Source organism: Erithacus rubecula (genome assembly GCF_903797595.1).
Source record: "Erithacus rubecula genome assembly, contig: SUPER_33_unloc_1, whole genome shotgun sequence".
Taxonomy (NCBI): domain Eukaryota; kingdom Metazoa; phylum Chordata; class Aves; order Passeriformes; family Muscicapidae; genus Erithacus; species Erithacus rubecula.
The window spans coordinates 154,097-179,498 of record NW_027636168.1 but is presented as its reverse complement, the minus strand read 5'-3'; the positions used below and the strand labels follow the sequence as shown (position 1 = coordinate 179,498).

The 25,402-nt window shown below is 47.5% G+C and overlaps 2 protein-coding genes and 4 pseudogenes across 6 annotated transcripts in view; 3 read left to right on the top strand and 3 right to left on the bottom strand.

Moving 5' to 3' along the window:
* The window catches only part of LOC306814003 (claw keratin pseudogene), a 47,240-nt pseudogene that overhangs the window by 4,728 nt on the left and 17,110 nt on the right, over positions 1–25,402 (bottom strand). The gene's annotated exons all lie outside the window — the stretch shown is intronic.
* On the bottom strand, positions 4,480–4,785 carry LOC306813928 (feather keratin 1; the record flags this gene model as incomplete). Its single annotated transcript, XM_079329598.1, has 1 exon — positions 4,480–4,785. One exon carries the CDS (start codon positions 4,783–4,785, stop codon positions 4,480–4,482), a length of 306 nt encoding a protein of 101 aa, XP_079185724.1.
* Positions 6,512–7,100, top strand: LOC306813927 (feather keratin 1 pseudogene; annotated as a pseudogene). The gene has a single exon. The product of its transcript is annotated as a feather keratin 1 pseudogene (transcript).
* On the top strand, positions 10,144–10,449 carry LOC306813931 (feather beta keratin pseudogene; annotated as a pseudogene). Its single transcript has one exon. The product of its transcript is annotated as a feather beta keratin pseudogene (transcript).
* LOC306813932 (feather keratin 1) lies at positions 13,605–13,910 on the top strand (the record flags this gene model as incomplete). Its single annotated transcript, XM_079329606.1, has 1 exon — positions 13,605–13,910. One exon carries the CDS (start codon positions 13,605–13,607, stop codon positions 13,908–13,910), a length of 306 nt encoding a protein of 101 aa, XP_079185732.1.
* LOC306813929 (feather beta keratin pseudogene) lies at positions 15,889–16,379 on the bottom strand (annotated as a pseudogene). The gene has a single exon. The product of its transcript is annotated as a feather beta keratin pseudogene (transcript).

The following is a 25,402-nucleotide window of genomic DNA, read 5'->3' as shown; positions in this document are numbered from 1 at the left end:
AAATTTCAATTTGTCATTAAGCAGCCTTGGAGAGGAGATCTTTGAAATCATTCCTGAAATCCTTCCCAGCCAATTCGTCCCTGGATGTAAGGAAAGGCAGGAATTCCATGCACGCTGCTGGGTTTTATCTGCACCACAGCAATAAAGCCAAAATTCTCCAGTTTCTAGGAAAATCTCCTCCTTTTCCCTTTCTTTGCCTTCACTCCCACAATCCCTGATCTCGCTTCCCAACATTCCAGGAGATGTCATTGCATTCCAGAACAATGACTCTGCTGACATTCCAGGATGGAAAAGACCCTCCAAGATAGAAAATGCTGCTGTAATATAACTGAGCTCCTGGATTTTCTGTTTTAACAAATAGTTGGAGTTTAAAAGGACCTTTTAAAGATCCCAGTTCCAAACCTTTGCACAGTTATTCCACCCATCCTTAATCTTTATTTGTTCTCATATTTCTACGTCGTTTAACGTGTTTGAAATCCCACTTTTGAATAAGTTTCTCTCACCAATTAAAGGAAATCTATAACCAAGCCAGGACTCCAGAAATTCCACAATTCCAACAGCAAATCCCAACTTTTTAAAACAGAAAAAGTCTCCCTGCTCCCTGTCCAAAGAATCCAGCAACCAGCAGAAGTCTGTGGGGAAAAATGCAGGTTATTAAAAGGCAAGAACTCAGCAAACAGAGAAAGAGAAGTGGATTTGAACTGACCTTGCTCACAAAAGAGGAAAGAGGGAAGAGAAGTGGTAGGAAGGAGTTGGGTTGAGTTGGTTTTTATACCTCAGCCCTGATGGCCTGGGGACCACAGACAGCCTTTGTACCTGGAATTAATTCCCAACTAGTATGTCCTGAATGTCAAATGTTCCACCTGATTAAATGTCTTTTCCTCACTGCTTATTTACTTTGTTTTTATTTCCTTATCTTCTGACAGACAGATTCCGTCCTGCAGGTTTCTCTCATCTCGGGAATTAGGGACCAAATTTATTCCAGGGCCACCTTTCAGTCACAACAAAATCCAGACTCCAGCGTATGTTTGACTTTAGTCATAAAGAAAAATACTAAGAATGTCTATAATGTATAATTCATCATTCCAAGGAGTTCTTTTATTAAGGGTATGAGTGTAAATCCTTAATAAATTCCTGTCTCCACCAATGCTCACTGGGTTCTGCCTCCAGTCAGATGTCAGAACAATCTCAATTCTGGGTTTAGAGAAAGCCCTGCCTAAAGAGCCCTGAAATCCCACAGAACCCAGGCAGGAAGTGCCAGAATTGTGGAATTCAGAGACAAATGATGACTTTATCACACCAAATTCAGGTGGTTTGATGGTTTTACATTTGGGTGACACACTTTGGGGCACAGCTGGAAGAACAAGGGGACGTTTAATCCTGATTTGTCAGATCTTTTGCAAAGAGAACCTCTAAACCCCTTCTGTGTCATCCCCGCTCACAAATGGCAGTGAGAATCACGGAATTATGGAATTGTTTGTGTGGGAAAGGACCTTAAAGCTCATCCTGTGCCAATCCAGGGGCAGGGACACCTCCAACTATCCCAGGTTGCTCCAAGCTCTGTCCAACCTGGCCTGGGACACTTCCAGGAATGGGGAATCCATGGAATTACCTGTGCCAGGGGCTCGCCACCCCCACAGGGAGAATTCTTCCCCAAATTGCACCTGAATCTCCCCTCTTTCAGCCTGATTCCTTCCCCCCTTGTCCTGTCACTCCAGGCCCTTGGAAATCCTCTCCCCATGTTTCTCCTTGGCTCCTTCAGGTCCTGGAAGGCCACAATTAGGTCACTCCAAAGCTTCTCCAAGCTTGGGAAGGTCCTCAAAGATTTTAATTTTTTTTTCTTTTTGGAGATGTGGACAATTTAATTGGCAATTGTTTGTAACTGGGTCATATTGGGAATGGCACTCAAAGAGTTTTGGCTCCTCTTGGATTTGATCTCAGATCCCAAGGCAGCCACAAGTGAACAAATTGCTGAGGAGCTGGAAAAAAAAATTGTCATTATTAGACTGTGCTTGAAGTAATTTCACGTTGACATTATTAGAGTCGGTCTAAAAGTGCCAGAAATTAAAAGTACCCATGAATTGGGAAGATGAAAGGATTTTTAATGGGTGGATGATGCTTCTCACGCAACGCCAGTCTGAACCTAGACTGAGAAACAAAAGCAGGACAATTCCTTTATCAAGGAAAGGTTCCACTAGCAAAAATATGTGTGGGAACTAATTAATGCAAAAAAGAAGGTGCTTCAATAACGCCACAAAGTCAAAAAAATCTGCAGAGTTATCGCACCTCTTTTTCCACCTGAACATCCAAAGGGGATAGGGATTCCAAATCATGCTCACATTTTTCAAAAATTGTCTCTCTAGTGATTTTCAGGCCCTTAAAGGTAAAATATTCTGCTTAAAATAGAACTGAGCATCTCCACTTATTAAAAACTTCAACATCTTGCATGGCCCCCCTGCCATGCTGGTCTGAGAATGTTCCAGAAAATTACTTTTTCCCCTTTAGATCAGCAAGGGAAAATTTTGGGGTTTATCTCCCCTTACCCAGACGCTTCACTCTCCCAAACTTCCCTCCACTACCCTTCGTGCTCTGTATCCATCTGCATCATGGGATTAATAGATAAATAGATAAAATAATTGACAAAATAGATTAAGTAGATTAAATAGATTAAATGGTCTGTTGGTGGTAAATACAGAATACATGTTTTCAAACCCCATACATATGTTTGAATAAAAATAGATTTAAACTGATTTTTAAGCACCATACTTTTTAATTGGTATTACATCAATTTGACACCATAATAAAATTGTTACAGCATAGAAACCTTCTTTGTGACGTTTTTATCAGCAAGTGCCATATCTGGGGTGTCACTTCAGCTGACCATACCTGGTTTTGTATTTTAAAAACTAGAAAAAATCACAAATGTAACTGCAGCAGTCCTGCCGCGCTGAGCGCCTGGTGATTCCTGGCGGATCCCAGGAAAAACTCATCCCACCTGTCCCTCTGATTATTTGCTCGGAAAATTTGCCCATGGAAATGTCTTTCCAAGCCCAGTCTGGGCTGGAATTCTCAATCCTCTCAGTCTGGGACATTTCCATTTGCCATCTTTCGTTTTTTGGCGTTTCTGCCTTGAGCCACTGACAGAATGGGAACCTGGCAGAGGGGCAGCCACGATCTCTGCTGGGAAGGGTTGAAGCTGTGCCTGAGAACTTTGGGCTGGATGTTTGTGGAAATTTTTTTCCCCCAGAGGGTGCTGGGCACTGCCCAGGCTCCCCAGGGAATGGCCACGGGCCCAGCACTGCCACAACTCCAGGAGTGTGGACAACGCTCCAAGGGACATTTTGGGATTTGGGATTTCCTTTCCTGTGCAGGAGTAGGAGCTGGCTTAGATGACCCTTGAGAGTCCCTTCCCATGAGGATATACCAGTATTCTATCCCACTGCTTTGCAAAACTCTTCTCACAAATTAATGAATTTGCAAGCAAATGATTTTTAATAAACTTTAAACAGAGGCATAAAATGTTTTAAAAGAGAACGCCACCTCTTTTGCCTGTTCTGTGGACATTTGGATGGGCTCCATGCCGGAATGCCAGGAGCTTTCCCTCAATCTCCTCAAATATTTATATCTCAGCTCCAGGATGATTTAATTTACAAATAATCTTTTTTTTTTCTTCATGGCTTTATTTTTCTTGGATCTCCTTTGGTTGCCACACTGGCAAGTGTTTCTTCTGCCATATTCATATTCATTCCAATTCTCAAGAGTTTAAAAGATGCCAAATAGGGGGAAGTTTTAAAGTCTCTCAAGCTTAAACACCATAACTGTACTTTTAAATACAGTAGTCAGATTAAAAATTGGGGGGAATAATCCTAGAAAGAGAAGTATACTTGTGAAACTGTTCAGTGATTCTCAAGAGCTTAAAAACCAACAAAATTAATTTTATCAGGGATGTTTTGGTGACTTTTGGATGCACATTTTCCTCTGTGAAATGGCTGCATAGATTTTCACATAAGTCTGCCCTGAGGGGAGGTAAAAAGGAAAGAAGAACCACAATGAAACGCAAAATCAGATGCAACATCAGTTTAATGATAAAAAGTCAAGTAGCATTCAGCAAAAATAAAGAAAAAATATTTTTTTATGAAGGGAAAAGAAGCCACTGAAAACATTTCAACTGAAAGACAGCATGCAAGACTTCCACCTTTCCTTAATTCCTGAGTAAAACATCTCCACTGACTGCTAGCTAATACAGCATTAAACCACATCAGCGTGAAATGCAAACTCAGAGACCAAGAAATTCTTCAAAAGCAGAACTTTCAAGAATGAAATAGATTGGCCATGTGTCCAGGCAGCACATGGCTCCCTCCCTCCTTGTCAGGAGGGGGCCCAAGGCCTGTGGAAACGCTGGCCAGCAGCTGCAGCCTCAGTCGGGCCCCTGGGCTGGGGCTTCCTGGGGGAGGCACTCGCTGGACGTGCGGCCCGGCTCTAGCAGGGCAGGCACCTGCGGCCGCAGTAGCGGCCACCAAGGCCAGAGAGCCCCGAGAGCCCAAAGCCCCCCGAGTTGATGGGCACTCCCTCCTCACTCAGGATGCTGCCCACGGCGGCGGAGGTGGAGGATCCCACGGCGGTGTTCTGGGGGAAGGAGCTGAGGATGGGCCCGGGCAGGGTGACCACCACGGGCGAGGGCTGGATGACCACGCGGGAGTCCTGGCACTGCCGCACACAGGGCTCGTTGCAGCTGTTGGCCAGCGGGGTGGGGCCGCAGGGCCGGCACAGGTCGTAGCAGGACATGGCTGTGGCTGCAGGAACACCTGGGGACAGGGCAGGGAAAGCAGTGAGAGGCACAGGGAGAGACGCTGCTCGCAGGAGAAAGAGCAGAGCCCACGGAGAAGGGACAGACTGGAGAGGGAGGAAAGGGAGATCCAACAGCCCTGAGCCCAAAGAGTCCCCTGCAAAGAAATCCCAACATCTCCTACCTCTTTTTTGGATAAAAAACAACCACAAAACCCCCGTGAGAGCAAGATCAAGAAGAAAGCACTGGGGAGGCGCAGAGATTCCAATGAGGAGCAAGGAAAAAGAGAAGAGGAAGAGCAGAGTGAGGCCCTTGGAGCTCACCTGTGTCACCGAGGAGAAGAAGGCAGGAGAGCTGGATGAGGGATCCTGCTCTTGCTCTGCCTTTTATACTGCCACACACAGCCCCAGGCCCACGGGCACCCTCAGTACATGGAACGTGTTTACCAAGCTCCTCTCGCATGCAAAACATTCCCATTAGAGAAATGGGGACACTGCAATGCTGCTTTTTCATTTCCCTATGCAGGACATGCTCAGTCAGCCTCCCAGGCTCCTTTCAAGTGCCAGGATTAGAGGCCAAAATGTGTCTGGGGGTGATGCCACGTCAGCAGGGCTGGGTGGTGCAGCCATGGCTGGGGAGTGTCCGACATCCCAAAGAATTCCAGGCCTGGCCCTCCAGGGCAGGACTTTAAAGTGTTTCCTGATCATGGTGCCAGGCTCCCCAGGGCCCTGAGGCTCCAGCCTGGCCATTCCCCTGCTAGGGTCAGTTCTGTTTTTTACCCTCTCTGGGCTGGACACTACTGCTGTATCCTTGGCAGGTTTGGGGTCACCATCCCTGGAGGTGTCCAAGGGTAAATTGGACGTGATACTCAGTGCTCAGGGCTGTGTGACAAAATGGGGATTGGTCACAAGCTGAACTCGATGTTCTGGGAGAGCTTTTCCAATTTTTGGGATCCCTTCAGAGGAGGGACAGTCTCCAATTCAGTCCCATGGTGACAATGTCCAGTAGGGGACACAAGTCTGCCCCTGCACATGGAAGTCATGCCCTGCAGGGGCAGGAATGGCCCCAGATGGTCAGTGGAACAGTCCCCAGCCCTGGATGCATCACCCAGCCCTGCTGACAAATCATTTTCCCCTGGAAATGTTTGGGCCTCTAATCCTGGCACTTGAAAGGAGCCTGAGAGGCTGACTGGGCACGTCCTGCACAGGGAAATGAAAAGGCAGTGTTGCAGGGCAAAAATAAAAACACTAATTTTTGTAATTGGGATGTTTTGCATGCAAGATGAGCTTGGTAAACACATTCTGTGAGCTAAGACTGTCCCTGGGCCTGGGGCTGTGTGGGACAGTATAAAAGGCAGAGCACAAGTGCAGGTCCCTCATTCACCTCTCCTGCCTTCTCCTGCTCAGTGAAACAGGTGAGTTCCTTCCTCTGTTTCTATTTCTTCTCTGTCTCTTCTGGCTTCCATTGGGAATTTGCTTCAGTTATGTTTTGATGGGATACTTGGTGATCATCTCCATTCTCTGTGCCACACTGGAGGGAGGTGAAAGAAGGTCTTTTCAGGTTTTTGGGGCTCTCTTTGGGACTGCAATTCCTCCTCCTTCCCATCTCCCTCTCCAGTCTGTCCCTTCTCTGCGGGTTCTGCTCTTTCTCCTGCGAGCAGCGTCTCTCCCTGTGCCTCTCACTGCTTTCCCTGCCCTGTCCCCAGGTGTTCCTGCAGCCACAGCCATGTCCTGCTACGACCTGTGCCGGCCCTGCGGCCCCACCCCGCTGGCCAACAGCTGCAACGAGCCCTGTGTGCGGCAGTGCCAGGACTCCCGCGTGGTCATCCAGCCCTCGCCCGTGGTGGTCACCCTGCCCGGGCCCATCCTCAGCTCCTTCCCCCAGAACACCGCCGTGGGATCCTCCACCTCCGCCGCCGTGGGCAGCATCCTCAGCGAGTCCGGGGTCCCCATCAACTCGGGGGGCTTTGGGCTCTCGGGGCTCTCTGGCCTTGGTGGCCGCTACTGCGGCCGCAGGTGCCTGCCCTGCTAGAGCCGGGCCGCACGTCCAGCGAGTGCCTCCCCCAGGAAGCCCCAGCCCAGGGGCCCGACTGAGGCTGCAGCTGCTGGCCAGCGTTTCCACAGGCCTTGGGCCCCCTTGAGGGAGGCAGACGTGGCCAGCTGAGCTTTCTGCCTGTCCTGCTTTCTTCTGCGCCTCCCCTGCTCTGCTGGCCCAGGGGCTCAGCCCCGAGCCTGGTGCAGGCAGACCACAGTGTGGCCACTGCTGGCCAGGGCAGCCTGGCCCAGGGCCCTGCCCACCCTCTGCTTTGTTTCTGTCTGCACACTCAATAAAGTTCACTTTGCATTGATCTGGAGCCTCCTGCAGTTCTTTCCATTTTGGGATCCAGCAAAAGCTGCTCCACAGGGCAGGGCACAAAATCACCATTTTTTGGTGTTGGAATGCACTTCCAGATATGTGGCCCAACCCTCTGCTCAGGTGGAACAACCTTGAGGGAGTTGCTTTAGATGTCAACAACTTCTCACTGTGTCCAGGGATGGACACCCCATAACCTCCCTGGTCCATGCCTTTCAGTGCTCCATGGAAAAATGTTTCCTGAACAGCTTCCATGCCTCGTGTCCTGCACAGGACATAATTCTAGGCAGTTGTCACCATTCACTTCTGCTGTCACAGCATCCCTTTTGCCCTCCTGTAGCTCCTGGAGGTGCCAAACATGCTCAGGTGTTCATAGGAGACGTTGGGGAGGGGGAGAGCATCACTTGAGGGTTGAGCTGTTGTGGGGTTGGTGATGCAGAGGAGGACAAGGTACTTCTGCTTCCTCCCGCATCTTCTGCTCCTTGACATTAAGGGAAAAACAGAATTGTGAGTAGCCAGGTTGGAAGGGTCCCACAAATCATCAAAACCCACTCCTGGCCCTGACAGCCCAAAATCCCACCCACCTAAAAACATTGTGCAAACACAAGAAGTGACCCTTGCTCTTCCTGGAGCAGGAGAATGGAGGGATCAGAGACCATTCCAAGGATGAATAAAACTTTGACAAGAAATATATATAACAGAAAGATCTTTGAATGTAGAATCTGAAGAAGGAATAGAAATGAAAGCAAGTTTTAATATAGAAGAAAAAAATTGCTGAGCCAGTTTTACTGGATAACTAATAAGGCAAAGGGTATGTGAGTTGGAAGGGGATTTTATAGCTCAGAGCAAAAGATAAATCCACCTCAAACAAAAGATGTTTCTACCAAGCAAAATGATTCTACAGGCAAACATGGCTGCCGATGTTGCAAGTAGAAAAAATTTCTCAGAATTTTTCACTGTAAGAAAACTGAAAAACAACTTCTAGCTTAACGGTAACACACTAACTTCTTGTGACTGGAAAATAGTAACATGAATATGGCAATGTTAGGCTTTCGCTTTGATAGGCTATAGGTAATAGTAAAGGTATTGATTGGTTGTTATGTATTAAAAAAAAAGTATATAATGCATTGTAACCAGAATTAGAGTTGGCTTCAGACAAACCTCCAGCTGTAGGCTGGGCTTTTGTCACCCAAAACCAGTGGATTGCTGTATCACCTGGATACAATAAACAGAATTTTAAAGAGCCATCTGGAGTCCTGGAGCCTTTGTTTCGACTCTTACAAGAGACCATTCCAGGGAGGCAATGGAGGGTTCAGAGATCATTCCAGGATGGAATTGGGGGTTCAGAGACCATTCCAGAATAGAATGAAAGGGTCAGAGACCTTTAGGGGCAGCCCCTTGGTGCCAACCACAGGACGAGGCCAGGCCAGTCGGACCCCACATGTCTGAGTGTGCCGACACAATGGAAGAGGAAGCGCTGATCTCGCTGTCTGCTCGCCTCCAGTTGTCCTGCTGACATTCCCAGAGCGTGTGTGGTTGGATACTACTGGGAACCAGGGAAAAAGCAGCCTTGAAGCCTTGAGTTTCTCAGGTTGGACAAGGACAAGAAATTATAACAATGATTGAACACCTGCAGGGTGCATGAGAGCCGTGTGAGTGTCTCGTGATATTTTGCAGAAAGCATGTTTTCAAAAAGGTGTTGCCTTCTTGGAGCAATGAGTCTTTTCTATTTTGTTTTTCACGTACTACCCTACATAAAGTGTAGTGTTTCTTTAGCTAACGCTCTGTCTCTCTCTTCTGCTTCTCCATTGCACAGGGAACTGTTGCATTATTCTCTGCACCACTCACCTCCAGCCTAAAACGCAGCAACCGCGCATCCTTCTCATGTGTTTGGACATCACCTTGGAGAGCTCTGCAGGGTCTTCCCACTCTCCCTGCTATGGAATTTGGGTGTGGGATCTAAGAAGGAGTTTGGAGATTTGGGAATGGAAGAGGGACAGTGGGAAAGACACAACACAGACACTTGGGGCTGGGTTGGGAGCAGAATCAGTGTTGGAGAGGACTTTCTGCTTTTCAAACACCCTCCTGTTGTCTCCAGAGTATTGGGGGCTCTACAGAAAGGCAAGGAAGGGCAGAGTACAAGTGGATTTGTCTGGATGTGGAATTCCTGATTCTTAGTGCCCAAGGTGACAAGGAAGTATCCACGCAGCTCTGAAGGAGCCGAGAATTTAGGTTACGTGGTGGATGAGGTGACTCTTGTCACAAAAACCACCTTTTTAAGCCTGGCTTGTAATTTTAGGACTGTAGAAAAAAAATACCCTGACCATTCTGGAAATCCTAAAGTGAGGCCCTGGAGGGCAAAGGGCCTGGTGTCCCCTGGTGAAATAGAACAGTCCCCTGCCCTGGCTGCACCACCGAGCCCTGCTGACGTGTCATCGCCCCCAGACACATTTTGGCCTCTAATCCTGGCACTTGAAAGGAGCCTGGGAGGCTGACTGGGCATGTCCTGCACAGGGAAATGAAAAAGCAGCATTGCAGTGTCCCCATTTCTCTAATGGGAATGTTTTGCATGTGAGAAGAGCTTGGTAAACATGTTCCATGTACTGAGGGTGCCCGTGGGCCTGGGGCTGTGTGTGGCAGTATAAAAGGCAGAGCAAGAGCAGGATCCCCCATCCAGCTCTCCTGCCTTCTTCTCCTCGGTGACACAGGTGAGCTCCAACCACCTTCACCTTCCTCTTGTCCTTCTCCTTCTCCTCTTTGTCTTGCCTTCATCTCTGCCCTTGCTACTCTGCAGCTTCTGCTGAGCATTTCTCTGCCAGACTCAGCTACCAGACTCTGCTCACAGGGAGGAGATGGGAGAATGTCTGGAGCTCTTTGGGGATGGGGATCCTGATCCTTTCTTCCTCCCCCATTCCCTGTCCCTCTCCCCTCTGCTCTTTCTCCTGCTCAGGCCGTGCCTCACGTTCTGCCCGTGCCTCTCCCCAGGTGTTCCTGCAGCCACAGCCATGTCCTGCTACGACCTGTGCCGGCCCTGCGGCCCCACCCCGCTGGCCAACAGCTGCAACGAGCCCTGTGTGCGGCAGTGCCAGGACTCGCGGGTCATCATCGAGCCCTCGCCCGTGGTGGTCACCCTGCCCGGGCCCATCCTCAGCTCCTTCCCCCAGAACACCGCCGTGGGATCCTCCACCTCCGCCGCCGTGGGCAGCATCCTCAGCGAGTCCGGGGTCCCCATCAACTCGGGGGGCTTTGGGCTCTCGGGGCTCTCTGGCCTTGGTGGCCGCTACTGCGGCCGCAGGTGCCTGCCCTGCTAGAGCCGGGCCGCACGTCCAGCGAGTGCCTCCCCCAGGAAGCCCCAGCCCAGGGGCCCGACTGAGGCTGCAGCTGCTGGCCAGCTTTTCCACAGGCCTTGGGCCCCCTCCAGCCCTCCTGACAAGGAGGGAGGCAGATGTGGCCAGCTGAGCCTTCTGCCTGTCCTGCTTTCTTCTGCGCCTCCCCTGCTCTGCTGGCCCAGGGGCTCAGCCCTGAGCCTGGTGCAGGCAGACCACAGTGTGGCCACTGCTGGCCAGGGCAGCCTGGCCCAGGGGCCCTGCCCACCCTCTGCTTTGTTTCTGTCTGCACACTCAATAAAGTTCACTCTGCATTGATCTGGAGCCTCCTGGAGTTCCTTCCACTTTGGGATCCACAGCTAAAGCTGCTCTATGGGGCTGTGATACCCTGGGGGATGGTTTGGGTGGTCCAGGGCCACTGATGGACCTTGCTCACACCTGGGCAAGGTGAGAACCGACAAGGGCCACTGGAATGCCATGGGGCAATGGAGGGACTGTGGCCTTGTGACAGTGTGACAGGGTGACCAGGAGGCAACCAGGAGGTGCCCCAGGGGCCACTGAGCCATGACACAGGTTGGGCAACTTCCAGCTGACAAGTCAAGCCACTGCCCTGACGGTTTCTGTGTCAGTTTCATCCACATGCCCAAGGCCATGGTTGTGTTTTACCTCTCCAGTTGCACCTTTGCCTTCCTTCCTTCCTCCAAGCACTTCTCCCAGCCCCTGGATGCTGAGGGAGCCCAAAACGAGTTGCAGGGACATTCAGTGCCAATGCCAAAGCCAAGGTGATGTCCAGTTTTCTTTTTCTTTTTCTGTGGAGTGTTTCTCCCTAGGGAATGGGGTGTGCCTGGCTCTGCAGCCTTCTTGGTACAGCCCACGGCTGCTCCTCTGCCCTATTTTGGGTGTCACTGTCTGAAATAAAGCAATCCTGCCAAGTTCCTCTGTCTCTTTTTCTGCTGTGGAAATGCCATGCTATGGTAGGTCTCACAGCTGCTCTGTGGTCCAGAGAGGGTTAATGAATAAGGTTGATTTATGAAAGGTATTTCTTACCAAGGCTGTTGGCCTGCAGACCAAGATGATAAGAAGGAGAAGGAGATAAGCGGGAAAGAAAATCTGCAGCTGCGAAAAGTATTTTTAGAAAAGTTCTGTGAAAAAGAGGTGGAGATGGTTTTACACCAATGAACATTGCGTTGATTTATTGTAACCATGGAATAAAATGTAAACTTTGTAGAGAGTATAAAAGACAGTGTGCTGTTGTAATAAACAGATTTTAGCCTTCTGAAATGCAGTGTGTCCTTTTGTACGTCTTGCCCACATCAACAGGGACACCCTCCCATCCCTGTCTGAGCCAGGAGGGGACATTGGCAGCAACAGGGTCAAAATGGAATCAGTAAAGGGAGGCAACACCCCCAGGACACTCCTGAGAGTGTGGGGTGGGTGAGGACAGTCAAGGCTTCATGCAGAGACTTGGTGGGAGGGCTGGGTCAGGGAGAAGGAAAGAGGGCTGGAAAAGCCTTTTCTTGTGGAAGAGATTTCAGTGAAAATGCGATGGATGGAAGAGTGGTGTGTGTTTTGAAGGAAATTTCTCTGCTGGATCTGTCCCGCTACATCTGGGGTTTCCTTCTGGATGTGTTTGTTTAGAGAAATTTCTCCTGCCAACCTGAGAGCTTCCTTCATTCTCCTGCATGCGAAGTCTGGCTTGGACCTGTGAGATTTAAGATTTTTCTGTCTCTGATGGATCCCCAGGCTCGCTGGGACAGGAGTTTTGACCCCTTCACCATGAGGGGTGTCAGGTGGTGCCCAAGCCTGGGTTTTACCACTTCTGGGGACACCAGCTCTTGTCCTGCCCCAGGAAATGCAGCTCAGAGCGTGGAATCCTTCCCTTGCCAGACATCTCTGGGGCAGTCCTGGTCCCTGCTGCTCCCCAGGCTGGGTTTGCTGGCACTGCCAGCCCTCAGGTGCTCCCTGTGTCCTGCTTGGAAATATTTGGGACAATGAGAAGGGTCTGGTCAGAGGCTGCGGGGAAGCAGAAGTGGAGGGATGGCCGTGAGGAATGGAAGAATGGAGAGTTCTGAAGTCAGATGTTCTCATTAGGGAGTGTTTTCTGCAAGATAATGACCCTGAGTAAGATTTGCTGCTGGGACAGCAGCGTCCTTCCTTCTGGAGCAGTCCTGTTCTGCTGACTGGAGAACTCCAGGCGATGCTGGAAGAGCTGAAAGGCAGAAGAAATGAGATAATTTCTTCTAAAGACAATGTGAGATCCCAAAGGAAGTTCAAAACCATCCCATGAAGTCTCTCTGCAGAATAAATGATGTCTAAGAAAGCTTGAAAGGCCTTGGAGTCACAGAGACCAATGTTGATGGCCAGTCCCCGCCAAAGCCAGCCCTTTAATCCTGGGTTTATAATAAAAAAACTGCATTTATTACTCCAAAGGCTCAGAGCTGCCTCAGGAGGGGAAGATGCTGACATCACCTGGAAATACGACACCACTCCACCCAGCTGGCTGAAACATCAGCCTGGTTCGGGCTGAAAAATACCCTAAAAACATTTTGGCCTCTAATGCTGGCACTTGAAAGGAGCCAGATTGGCTGAATGGGCACGTCTTGCACAGGGAAATGAAAAGGCAGCGTTGCAGGGAACATAAACAACCTCGAGTTTACTTAATTGGGGATGCTTTGCATAAAATATGAGCTTGTTGGTAAACACGTTCCCTGTGCAAAGGCGCGTCTGGGCCTGGGGCTGTGTGTGGCAGTATAAAAGGCAGAGCAAGAGCAGGATCCCTCATCCAGCTCTCCTGCCTTCTTCTCCTCGGTGACACAGGTGAGTTCCAAGGGCTCACTCTGCTCTTCCTCTTCTCTTTTTCCTTGCTCCTCATTGGAATCTCTGCGCCTCCCCAGTGCTTTCTCCTTGATCCTGCGCTCACGGGGGTTTTGTGGTTGTTTTTTACCCAAAAAAGAGGTGGGAGATGTTGGGATTTCTTTGCAGGGGACTCTTTGGGCTCAGGGCTGTTGGATCTCCCTTTCCTCCCTCTCCAGTCTGTCCCTTCTCCCCGGGTTCTGCTCTTTCTCCTGCGAGCAGCGTCTCTCCCTGTGCCTCTCACTGCTTTCCCTGCCCTGTCCCCAGGTGTTCCTGCAGCCACAGCCATGTCCTGCTACGACCTGTGCCGGCCCTGCGGCCCCACCCCGCTGGCCAACAGCTGCAACGAGCCCTGTGTGCGGCAGTGCCAGGACTCCCGCGTGGTCATCCAGCCCTCGCCCGTGGTGGTCACCCTGCCCGGGCCCATCCTCAGCTCCTTCCCCCAGAACACCGCCGTGGGATCCTCCACCTCCGCCGCCGTGGGCAGCATCCTGAGTGAGGAGGGAGTGCCCATCAACTCGGGGGGCTTTGGGCTCTCGGGGCTCTCTGGCCTTGGTGGCCGCTACTGCGGCCGCAGGTGCCTGCCCTGCTAGAGCCGGGCCGCACGTCCAGCGAGTGCCTCCCCCAGGAAGCCCCAGCCCAGGGGCCCAACTGAGGCTGCAGCTGCTGGCCAGCGTTTCCACAGGCCTTGGGCCCCCTCCAGCCCTCCTGACAAGGAGAGAGGCAGACGTGGCCAGCTGAGCCTTCTGCCTGTCCTGCTTTCTTCTGCGCCTCCCCTGCTCTGCTGGCCCAGGGGCTCAGCCCCGAGCCTGGTGCAGGCAGACCACAGTGTGGCCACTGCTGGCCTGGGCAGCCTGTCCAGGGGCCCTGCCCACCCTCTGCTTTGTTTCTGTCTGCACACTCAATAAAGTTCACTTTGCATTGATCTGGAGCCTCCTGCAGTTCCTTCCACTTTGGGATCCACAGCTAAAGCTGCTTCATGGGGCTGTGGTGCCCTGAGGGGAGGGTTAGGTGGGATTGGAGGGAGTGTGGCTTTGTTTGAGTCACCAGGAGATGTCCCAGGGGACATCTGAGCCCAGAGGGAGGTTGGATCTCGGGTTCCAGTTGTTGAGGCTAAACACTGACCTTCCAGAAGAGATTTCTGTGCAGATTTACAGACATCTTCCTAAAGCCTTAGTTGTGCATTTCCAGCTACAAGTGGTTGTTATCCTAGCCTCCATCCAAGCACAGCATCCAAACCCTGGAGCACAGGGACAATCCCCAGTGCTGAGGTGACATGTGGCACCCAGGGCAGGTGTGCAGAGAGAAATGTGAGTCCTGTGCCAGACACTGGCACAGTGGGAATGGACTGAGGATGGGTCACTCTTCTGGAGGAATCCCAGAACCCTCAAGGTTGGAAAAAAGTTCTGAAATCAAGTAGCACAGCACATTTCTGCAGGTCTGCTCCAGATTCCTGCTCCTTCAGGACATGGTGACACACAGAATGACTCCTCAGCAATTGATGTTTCTGACCACAGGACAGTTTTGGTGGGGGTAAGATGCTTCCACTGCTGCAGGAAATGGATTTGTAGAGAGTTCTCAGGGCCGGACACACAGCATGCAGCCGTGTGCAAACTTAGAGATAAGAAATCCTGACTTAAAAATGCCATGGAATAGGCAACACCTCTCATTTGCCCCCTCTCTTGGTCAGAAAAATATGGGAGGGGGCTTAATGGATAAGGTTTGTTTCTGAAAGGAATTTTATCAAGGCTGTTGGTACAGAGAACAAAAATAAAGAAAAAAAAATGTAAACAAAAAGATAGCTGGGAAAAGTATTTCCATAAATGTTTTGTGAAAAACAGAGGCGGAAATGGTTTTACATGAACGTTATGTTAATTTACTGCAACCAATTAATGAGGTGTAAACTTTGTAGAGAGTATAAAAAACATGTGCTCTTGTAATGAAAAAATATAAGCCCTCTGAAATGTAGTGTGACCTTTCATGTGTTGGGTGTGGCCCAACAGCAACAGAAAAAGGTAAAATCTGACACACTGCTCTCTTCTGGGCCTGGGTACCGTCCCAGGCGATGTCACAGTCAGTGCTGCTCACTCTCAGAGGTGGGATCACGGTCCCTGTGTGCCCATTCCTGTCCGAAATCCACGATACACCCACCCTCAGCATGTCCCCAACCTGTGTCATGGCTCAGTGGTCCCTGGGGAACCTCCTGGTTGCCTCCTGGTCACCCTGTCACACTGTCACAAGGCCACACTCCCTCCATTGCCCCATGTCATTCCAGTGGCCCTTGTCGGTTCTCACCTGGACCAGGTGTGAGCAAGGTCCATCAGTGGCCCTGGACCACCCAAACCCCCCCCAGGGCACCACAGCCCCATAGAGCAGCTTTAGCTGTGGATCCCAAAGTGGAATGAACTGCAGGAGGCTCCAGATCAATGCAAAGTGAACTTTATTGAGTGTGCAGACAGAAACAAAGCAGAGGGTGGGCAGGGCCCCTGGGCCAGGCTGCCCTGGCCAGCAGTGGCCACACTGTGGTCTGCCTGCACCAGGCTCGGGGCTGAGCCCCTGGGCCAGCAGAGCAGGGGAGGCGCAGAAGAAAGCAGGACAGGCAGAAGGCTCAGCTGGCCACGTCTGCCTCCCTCCTTGTCAGGAGGGCTGGAGGGGGCCCAAGGCCTGTGGAAACGCTGGCCAGCAGCTGCAGCCTCAGTCGGGCCCCTGGGCTGGGGCTTCCTGGGGGAGGCACTCGCTGGACGTGCGGCCCGGCTCTAGCAGGGCAGGCACCTGCGGCCGCAGTAGCGGCCACCAAGGCCAGAGAGCCCCGAGAGCCCAAAGCCCCCCGAGTTGATGGGGACCCCGGACTCGCTGAGGATGCTGCCCACGGCGGCGGAGGTGGAGGATCCCACGGCGGTGTTCTGGGGGAAGGAGCTGAGGATGGGCCCGGGCAGGGTGACCACCACGGGCGAGGGCTCGATGATGACCCGCGAGTCCTGGCACTGCCGCACACAGGGCTCGTTGCAGCTGTTGGCCAGCGGGGTGGGGCCGCAGGGCCGGCACAGGTCGTAGCAGGACATGGCTGTGGCTGCAGGAACACCTGGGGACAGGCACGGGCAGAACGTGAGGCACGGCCTGAGCAGGAGAAAGAGCAGAGGGGAGAGGGACAGGGAATGGGGGAGGAAGAAAGGATCAGGATCCCCATCCCCAAAAAGCCCCAGAGATTCTCCCATCTCCTCCCCGTGAGCAGAGTCTGGTAGCTGAGTCTGGGAGAGAAATGCTCAGCAGAAGCTGCAGAGTAGCAAGGGCAGAGATGAAGGCAAGACAAAGAGGAGAAGGAGAAGGACAAGAGGAAGGTGGAGGTGGCTGGAGCTCACCTGTGTCACCAAGGAGAAGAAGGCAGGAGAGTTGGATGGGGGATCCTGCGCTCACAGTGGGTTTTATACCGTGCTGGCCAGCCCTGGGGCCATCCTTTGCTCTCAGGATGTGTTTCCCAAGCTCATCCCGCATGGAAAACACTCCCTTCCAAATCCCAGCCTTTGATTTGGTGCTGCAACGCTCCTTCCCTGTTTCCTTGCTGGTGGCAATCCCCATTCCAGGCTGAAACCTCATTTTAGGCGACTTAATTAGAGATCAAACGCTTCTCATGACCGGCATTGTTGATTCAGGTAATTTAATTTATGGCCATCCATGTTTTTCCTCTGTCTGGCAGTTTAGTCACTGCCTCGTCTGTCTCATGGCCATTTCCAAATTAAAACGATGCCAGACTCATCCCAGATAGCTCCACATTCAAACAGCATTTACATGTTTTTGCATAAATGTAATTGCAGCTGTATTTCCCTGTGTTTTCAGATTGTGCCACATGTCTGGTTTGAATCGCTCATTGAGAATAAAATGCTTTTTTAGAAGAGAGCCTAATTAGGTCACAAACCCTGCATGGCACCAATTCTTTCAGTTTTTCAGTCAACATTCAGCATTTTATTCCAGAAACACCTTCATGGTTTATAGTTTATTGTCTCACCATCTTCAACTTGTGTAGAATCTCCAAGTCCATTTAATAACCAAAATCTGAATTTTTAAAAATGTGTTTTTTCCCAAGTCATCTTCATACTTGAATTCATTTTTGGGAATAATTCCTCCTTGACCCTCAGATCAGCTTCTGTAAAGTCTCCAGGAGTGGTTTTTCCTTCCTTTTTTCTGACCTGAACTCTGTTTCTCAGTGGAAATGAAACAATCAGCAGCTGGCATTGGATTTGGGCTACTGGGCAAGTTGCTTCCCTGGCCTAATTAGGGCTGGAATGTGCTCAGGTTTTATGTCCTGGCACCACAGTTTGGAGGCCAGGATGACCACAGGTAATATCCTGACAACTCTGCTGTAGGACAGGATGGAAGCAATTGGGAACCAGGGGTTGGTGGCATCCCTGCAATTGCTGGGACACCTAATTTCAGTTTATTTATGGCCATAACTAAAAAAGGCAAAGCCAGAACCCCAAATGCTTCACTCAGCTGGTGCAGCCAACATTTCTGCTCAACTCGGATAATTTGAGCGTGTAATTTTGGCTAACCAAGGGGAAGAAGTCTCCAGCTTCAATTTTTCCTCTCCAAAACATTTCTGAGAAGGGAAATGTTTCATTTAATTCATTAAAGCAGAGTGCATTGTGACTGCAGCAAAACAAGAATTAAACTGACAGTGAAGGGATAAAACTATTCAAGCAATAATTCATTCACTAGACTGAGGGTTTTATTTTTAGAATTACTTTAAGATTTCAGTTGAGTGAAGAACCAGATTAATTGGGAATGTGCAGGCTGTGATGACTGAGGCTGAAGAAATTATCAATTCCAGGATGTGATCCATTCCAGGCCAGGCTGGATGGGATATTGAGCAACTCAATCCAGTGGGAGGTGGCCCTGCCCATGGAAGGGGTTGGAATGAGCTGATCTTTCAGATCCCTTTCCACCCAAAACCATTCCATGATCCCAGAATTGGTGGGAATTTTTTACGAAGTATTTTATAAATCAAATAATAATGAAAAAAAGGACATTTCCCTCGAAGCTCCCTGCCAGCAGTATCAAAATCTCCATCTCTCATTTAGCTTCATCCCCATCCCAAAGCCTCCAAGGTGTCTGTCTGCAGCTCCCCGGGGCTGCACAACTGAAGCTTCAGCTTCTTGAAAGGGAGCAACTTCAAAGCCAATCCCAAATATTCATTAAATGCTTGAGACACACAAAGTGCATCAGCCATGGAAATATTGCAGCCACCATGCAAAATTGGAATGGTTTTGTCACTTGGGTAATAACGTCACCTGAAATTTGGTTACTCCTTGGGCAGACAACTTTTAACAGCGTCAGAACCCAGGGTTATTAATTTTTTTTCATTAAAAAAGTCATTTTGTGTGTCATAATAACATCCCACAGGGCCTCTGGAACAGATCCAGGGATGCTCAGGATTCTGGTGAGGATTTAATGCAGCAGCACAGGGAACAAAATGAGGTGGGGGGCTCAGGTGAGACCCCACCTGCAGAGCTGGGGAGGAGCTGGAGCTGCTGGAGAGAGCCCAGAGGGGGCTCCAGGATGGAATTCCATGGATGGATGAAAGGTTGGCAGGAAAGGCTGGGACAGCTGGCATTGTTCAGCCTCCAGAAACTTTAGGGTGACCTCTCTGTGGTCTGGCAGGAGCTGCAGGGACTCTGAGGAACATGGGGAGAGACAATTCCCAAGGGATGGAGGGCCAGGATGAGGGGCAATGGGTTCAGGCTGACAGGAAGGGGCTTTAGATGGGATTTTGGGGATGAATTCTTCCTTGTGAGTATAAGGAGGCACTAGCAGGGATTATTCCATCCCTGGATGTGTCCAAGGCCAAGCTGGAGCTCCCAGGGATGCTGGGAATGTCCCTGCCCTTTTTAAGATGAGTTTTAAGGCCCCTTCCATCCAAAAACATTCCATGATTTCCTGAGAGACACATGAGAAATCACCACAATAACACAAACACAGGGAATGGATTTGTGAAACCCAGGGAAAGGGTTTTGTCTCTCTCTGGATCCAGGTTATTCCATTAATTATAATGGAATTTATTCCATTAAATCTATTCCATTATTGGGATTTAATTAATTCCACCACTGGGATTTAATTTATTCCATTATTGGGATTTAATTTATTCCACCACTGGGATTTAATTTATTCCACCATTGGGATTTAATTTATTCCCTTATTGGGATTTAATAAAGATGCAGCGTAGGAAATAATAAAATTTTAAAAAGCCTTATGAGGCCAAGAATCCTGACCTGATTAGGAGCTGATTACTGGAATGACAGCTGAGCTTTGATCTGTTTATCTTTGAGGGCTTTTATTGCTCAACCCATGGGTGTCTGAAGCCAATTCCACACTCGGGATAATGACACAAGGGATGTGCAAACCATTAATTAATCAGCACCTGGGACATTTGGTGCAGGCAGGACGTGATCCGAGTCGCTGCCTCGGGGCTCTCCCCGTCACACCTCATCATTTGGAGGGATTTAAAGAGGAAAAAAATTAAAATTACTGCTCCATTAAAGCAGCAAACAAGGAGCAGGTAAACAACCGCGGGCAGGAAATTTGGCTGTAGGGAAGGGCAGAGCTCGGGGGACACACAGGGCACTTTCCCTGCCTCATTCAATGAGCTGAAATCTGCAGGTTTTGGTCAAACTGCACCAAAATGAGCATTTTTGTCAGCCTTTAATGGGGGGTGATGCTCAAAGCAGAGTTTCAGAGATTGAGTGCACAAATAGGGTGGAGAAATGTCGTTTTTTTAAAATAATAAGAACCAAAATCCCAATTTCTGCATGCGCGGAGTGATTTCCCTTCACCTTTCCTGCATCCCTCACATCCTCCCGGGGGCTCCAGGTTCTTCCCCAGGGTTTGGGAAATTGGGGGTTCTCTGCTGCAAAATTTCTTTTTTTTTTTTTTTTTTTTGCTCATTTGCTCCAGAAAATCTGTTCAGGAGGAGTCAATTTGCAGCAAAACCTCGTCATTCCTGCTTGGAAAATGTTTGGAAAAGGGAAAATTCCCTCCCTTCTTCCCCCAGCTGGGAAAGATAATAAATAATTGGAATATTCAGTTGAATATTCAATATTCGTTGGAATATTGGGAGATTTCAGTAGGAAAAGGGCTCATGCTTCACCCCCTTCCCCTGAATATGGTTTAATTTCCCCATTTTTATTCCTATTTCCGTTTCTTTACCAATTCATCCCATTTCTGGGGCTCTTCTCTGGAATCCTTGCTGCAAAAAATGGGTGACTCTGCAAAGTTCCCAATCCCCAGGAACAGCCCCGGGAAGTTTCACATTAAAGGATTTCAAAGTCCTTTGCAAACTCACATTAATGATTTATTCATGCAAAACGCTCATTAGCAGCTTTTAGGGATGCAGCAGGATTGCAGGATTGCAAAAAGAGTCACAAAGTCACTCTGAAGGACGTGGCAAGGTTGGTAATGGACATTCTTTGGTCATAAATAGGTATTTTAAATATGTATATTGAAATATATAAATACATATTTATATAATAGATATATAATACATAGTTTATAAAAATATATCAATAAAAATAAATATATAAATACATACATATAAAAATTACAGATATAAAAATACCCAGATACATAAATACACAAATATATTCATATATAAATACGTGAATAAATATAAATATAAACAAATAAAATAGAATATATGGGTAGATAAATGCACAAATATACGCAAATACACATGAATATATAAATAATAAATAAGTTAAAATATAAATATATAAATAGAAATATAAAAATATAAAAACTTGACATTTATTTTATTAGAATATAATGTAATAAACATAATAAAATGCGAATATTAATTATATTTGTCATAAATAATGCTATATTAGCAATATACTAAATTAAATATTGCAATCATAAGTGTTATTATAAATATAATATTAATAATTACAAATATTTTCTCTGGTTTGATTCTGATTTGAAAATTGGTTTTTTACTTCTGCCAGATTTCCCAGAACAGGTAAATGCTGGAATTTGTTGCAGAGAAAATCTGGACATTGGACAACACTGATTTCTCAGGAATTACAGCAGGGAACAATTATTAAATCAAAATGCTGAGATCATTCCTGGCTAATTTTGGATTTAGGGAAAGGGCTGAATTTTTCATATTGATAAAGGCATAAAAAAACAACACCTTTGATCAAGATTTAATAAAAGTTTGGAGGTTGTCAGGGCAAGGATTTCAGGAAAAACAATTGATTTTTCAGTTTAATTCTGAGCCTCACAATCCAAAAAAGAGAATTATTCTGGAATTCTGGGATTGAAAACATCCCTGAGGAAGGAACATGAGCAGAGTGGGAAGGTCAGAAAATACAAATGAAGCCAACGTGACCCACAAGGAAAGAATGCAGAACTCAGTCCTGAAAAATTAGCCTGGAACTAATTAGAACCTCACACACACACACAAAAGGCTTTGTTAATATTTCAATCAATTGAAGAAAATTCCCATTGTTTCACCTTCCTGTCTTTATTATTATTATTATTATTTATTTGCTTGGTTTTCCCCCCTCTTTAACTGTTAAAAAGATGATAAACCCACACTGACACGAGTATTCCTTGGGAGCCGAGCGTTTCCTAAGGGATGATTTTTGAGGCAGGATTTTCATTAAAAAGGAATTATTTTCTGACTGAGGATCATTACCCCATCGTGAGCAATTTGCAGGCCCCAGTAATTGCAGATTTCTTAAGTGGCAGCTTTAGGTTTCGAAAGACATAAACCAAGCCCAGGGTTTTAATTAGGGATTGGGCCTTGACGGCCTGAAGCAGTTTTGGAAAACTCCATGTGGATGATTTTTTTTTTTTTTTTTGTGGTGAGGGGGAAATCGAAAGAAATCAAAGTTTGCTGTTCATTCAGAGGGAAAAATTAGGAAAAAATGGTTCTGTGGGAGATTTTCCAGGGAATTGTGGATTCCCCATCCCTGCAAGTGTCTGAGGCCTGCTTGGCCAAGGCCTGGGCTCCTGGGAGGTGTCCCAGGGGTTGGAATTAAATTAATTTTTAAGTTCTTTCCCACCAAAACCACTCCTCAGCTCCATAAAACAGCACACTGGGACAACGTGAACTACACAGGGCACTTTTAGAGTAATTTATTAAAATAAAACCAAGGTTGTGTTTGCTGGAGGATATTTCCAGGCCCGAGCTGGAAAAGCCATTTCAGGACACTCCAAAAGTGCTGCCAACCCTTCCCTTCCTCCCTGGCAGATCTTGGAGCTCCCATTGCTTCATTTCCCATCTTGAGCAGCTCATCCCTGGCTGTGGGGGCTTCTCCTTCCCCCCCAGATCCCACAGAACCGCGGCCAAGGCCTCGAGGAGCCGCCGGAATTCAAATCTTTGGGAATGGGATAAACGGGAGCTGCTCCCGGGGTGACCTCTGACAATTCATTTGCCTCCCGTGCTCTCCCTGCTAAACCCAGATAATAACTGGAATTAAAATCTGCCAAAGGCAACGGAAAATCCGGTTCTGAGGGAGGGGCCGAGGAGTTTTTTAATAGAGGACACAAAAATGCAGAGAGAGCAGAAATCACCGGGAGTGGCAAAATGTTCTGCAGCACAAGAGGCTGGAAAAAGGGAATTAAATGAGCATAGAGCAGAAATCCCCACAAATCCCAAAAAGTTCTGCAGCACAAGGGGCTGGAAAAGGGGAATGGAATGGGCACAGAGCAGAAATCTCCATAAATTCTAAAAAGTTCCGCAGCACAAGGGGCTGGAAAAGGGGAATGGAATGAGCATAGAGCAGAAATCCCCACAAATCCCAAAAAGTTCTGCAGCACAAGGAGCTGGAAAAGGGGAATGGAATGAGCACAGAGCAGAAATCCCCACAAATCCCAAAAAGTTCTGCAGCACAAGGGGCTGGAAGAAAGGGAATGGAATGGGCACAGAGCAGAAATCTCCATAAATCCCAAAAAGTTCCGCAGCACAAGGGGCTGGAAAAAGGGAATGGAAGGAGCATGGAGCACTGATGGATAAACCTTCAGATTTATCTTCACTTGGCAGCACATTGTGTCAATTTTATGTAGATAAAATTGATTATTGTCTTTTTAAAAGAGTGTTAAGTGGTTAAATATCAAGAAGCAAATCTTAATATGTGAATTCTGGAAGAAAATAAAATACAAAATATAAAATACCAAAAAAAGAAACCCCAAATATGGAAATGCAGAAATAAAAAATTATGGAAATACAGAAATATATAATATAAAAATTTTAAAATATAAAATATCTATTTTAAAATATATATATATAAAACTATATACATATAAAACCATATACATATATACATATATACATATATACGTATACATATATACATATAAACATATATAAATATATAAACATATAAACATAGAATATAAATATATAGGTACGTATAGATACATATATACATATATAAAATAGAAATATATAGAAATATAGGAATATATAAATAAAATACAAAATATAAAAATGCAAAAATTAATATAAAATATAAAAATACGCATTAGTGTCCCTTTATCTCTTCATAAATGACATTTCAGCTGGGTGAATCCTGCCGAACTGCTTTCATATAACCTTAGGCAGGTTAATTAGATTTAAATCTTGGGACATTCCCACCTGCCTTGGACACTTCCAGGGATGGGATATCCACAATTCTCATTCCTCTTTCCCAGGATTCATATTCCAGGCAAACTCCCAGGAAGCTGAGCTGCCTCTCTTTGTTCCTAATTATTATTTACTCTCAATTTTCCTTCTCAGCATAAATTATCTGCAGCCTGAGAGGGGTCCTAAGGCAAAAGCGTTTGTGGGCAGCTGGGAACAAAAGGGCTGGGGTTATCCCAAGTGATTTATGCAGATTTGGGCATTAGGGACACACCTCGGAGGTGGAATTGTGCTTTTAAGGATGTCCCCAAATATTTAAGTGAGCCCCATCCCGGTATTCCAATAGGATTTAAATTAAGGACATCTTTCATGTAGTAAAGAAATAAAATTAGCTGGGGACTGTTATCCCCAAACGTTCCTGGGGGCTCCCTCAGAAATCTCTTTCTGTGAGAACCCTGATTATCTCTTTATTGTGGTTTTTTTTTTTTTTGTCATTGATTTCGTCTTTAAAATCTTAATAAAAGCATCCTAAATCCATGTCTGACTTGCTCAAAAATGTTAATAAACTACCCACCCCCCTTTTCTCCAATATTTTAATGTCTTCATATTAAACTCACATCTCTTATTTGTGTTAAATTAAGTTTTCATCAGAACAGAGCAATTTCTTACAAATACTTTTTCCCCTCTTAATTCTGCCCCAAGAAAACCTGGATACTTCCAACCTTCCCTTTCCCACAGTTTTGTCTTTTCCAACCCAATAAACTTGGGGGGAAAAGGGGGGAAAAAAAGCCCCAGCAAATGAAACCAAGTCCGTGTGAGGCTCACTAACTTCACCTTGAGTCAAGAGCCAGGAGTTGTGGGTGGGATTTGGGATTTGCTTTTAATTGCACCGGGGTCAAACCCTGCAGAGCCCAGGAGCAAAGTCCAGCTGCTCCACTTGGACCCCATCCCAGGATTTGTAAGGCCGAGCTTTCTCCACGAGGTCAGCCCCTTTTGGAGGTGTTAATTGAAATTTAAGTTTTATTGAAAATTCACGGGATTCATTGAGAGTTGTGGAATTATAAATTCATTTTTGCTCCTTGCCCGTGGATGCCTAGCTGGTACAATTAATATCCCTGGGAGTGGTTTTGGAATTAAAAAATCCCATCTGCATTGGGAAATTACAAAAATAATACTGATCCCCCATTGGAAATTATGCCACTGCAGCTCCCTTTCCCAGAACCTGAGAGGGAAAACCCAATGCTAATAAAAGAACCCTTGATCAGGCCCCGAAATAACTGAAATGTGGTTAATTAGCTGCAGATCGAGCCCTTTTTTTGGCCCTTGAAAGGGCAAAGTGAATCCTGCCCGGCGGGCGTAGCACGCTCTGGGAAACTCCGGGAGGGAACAAACACAAACAGGGAGCAAAACAGTTTCATTACTCGCAGAAGTTATGCAGGCAGCAAAGTTTGTTTTGCAACTAATTAAGAC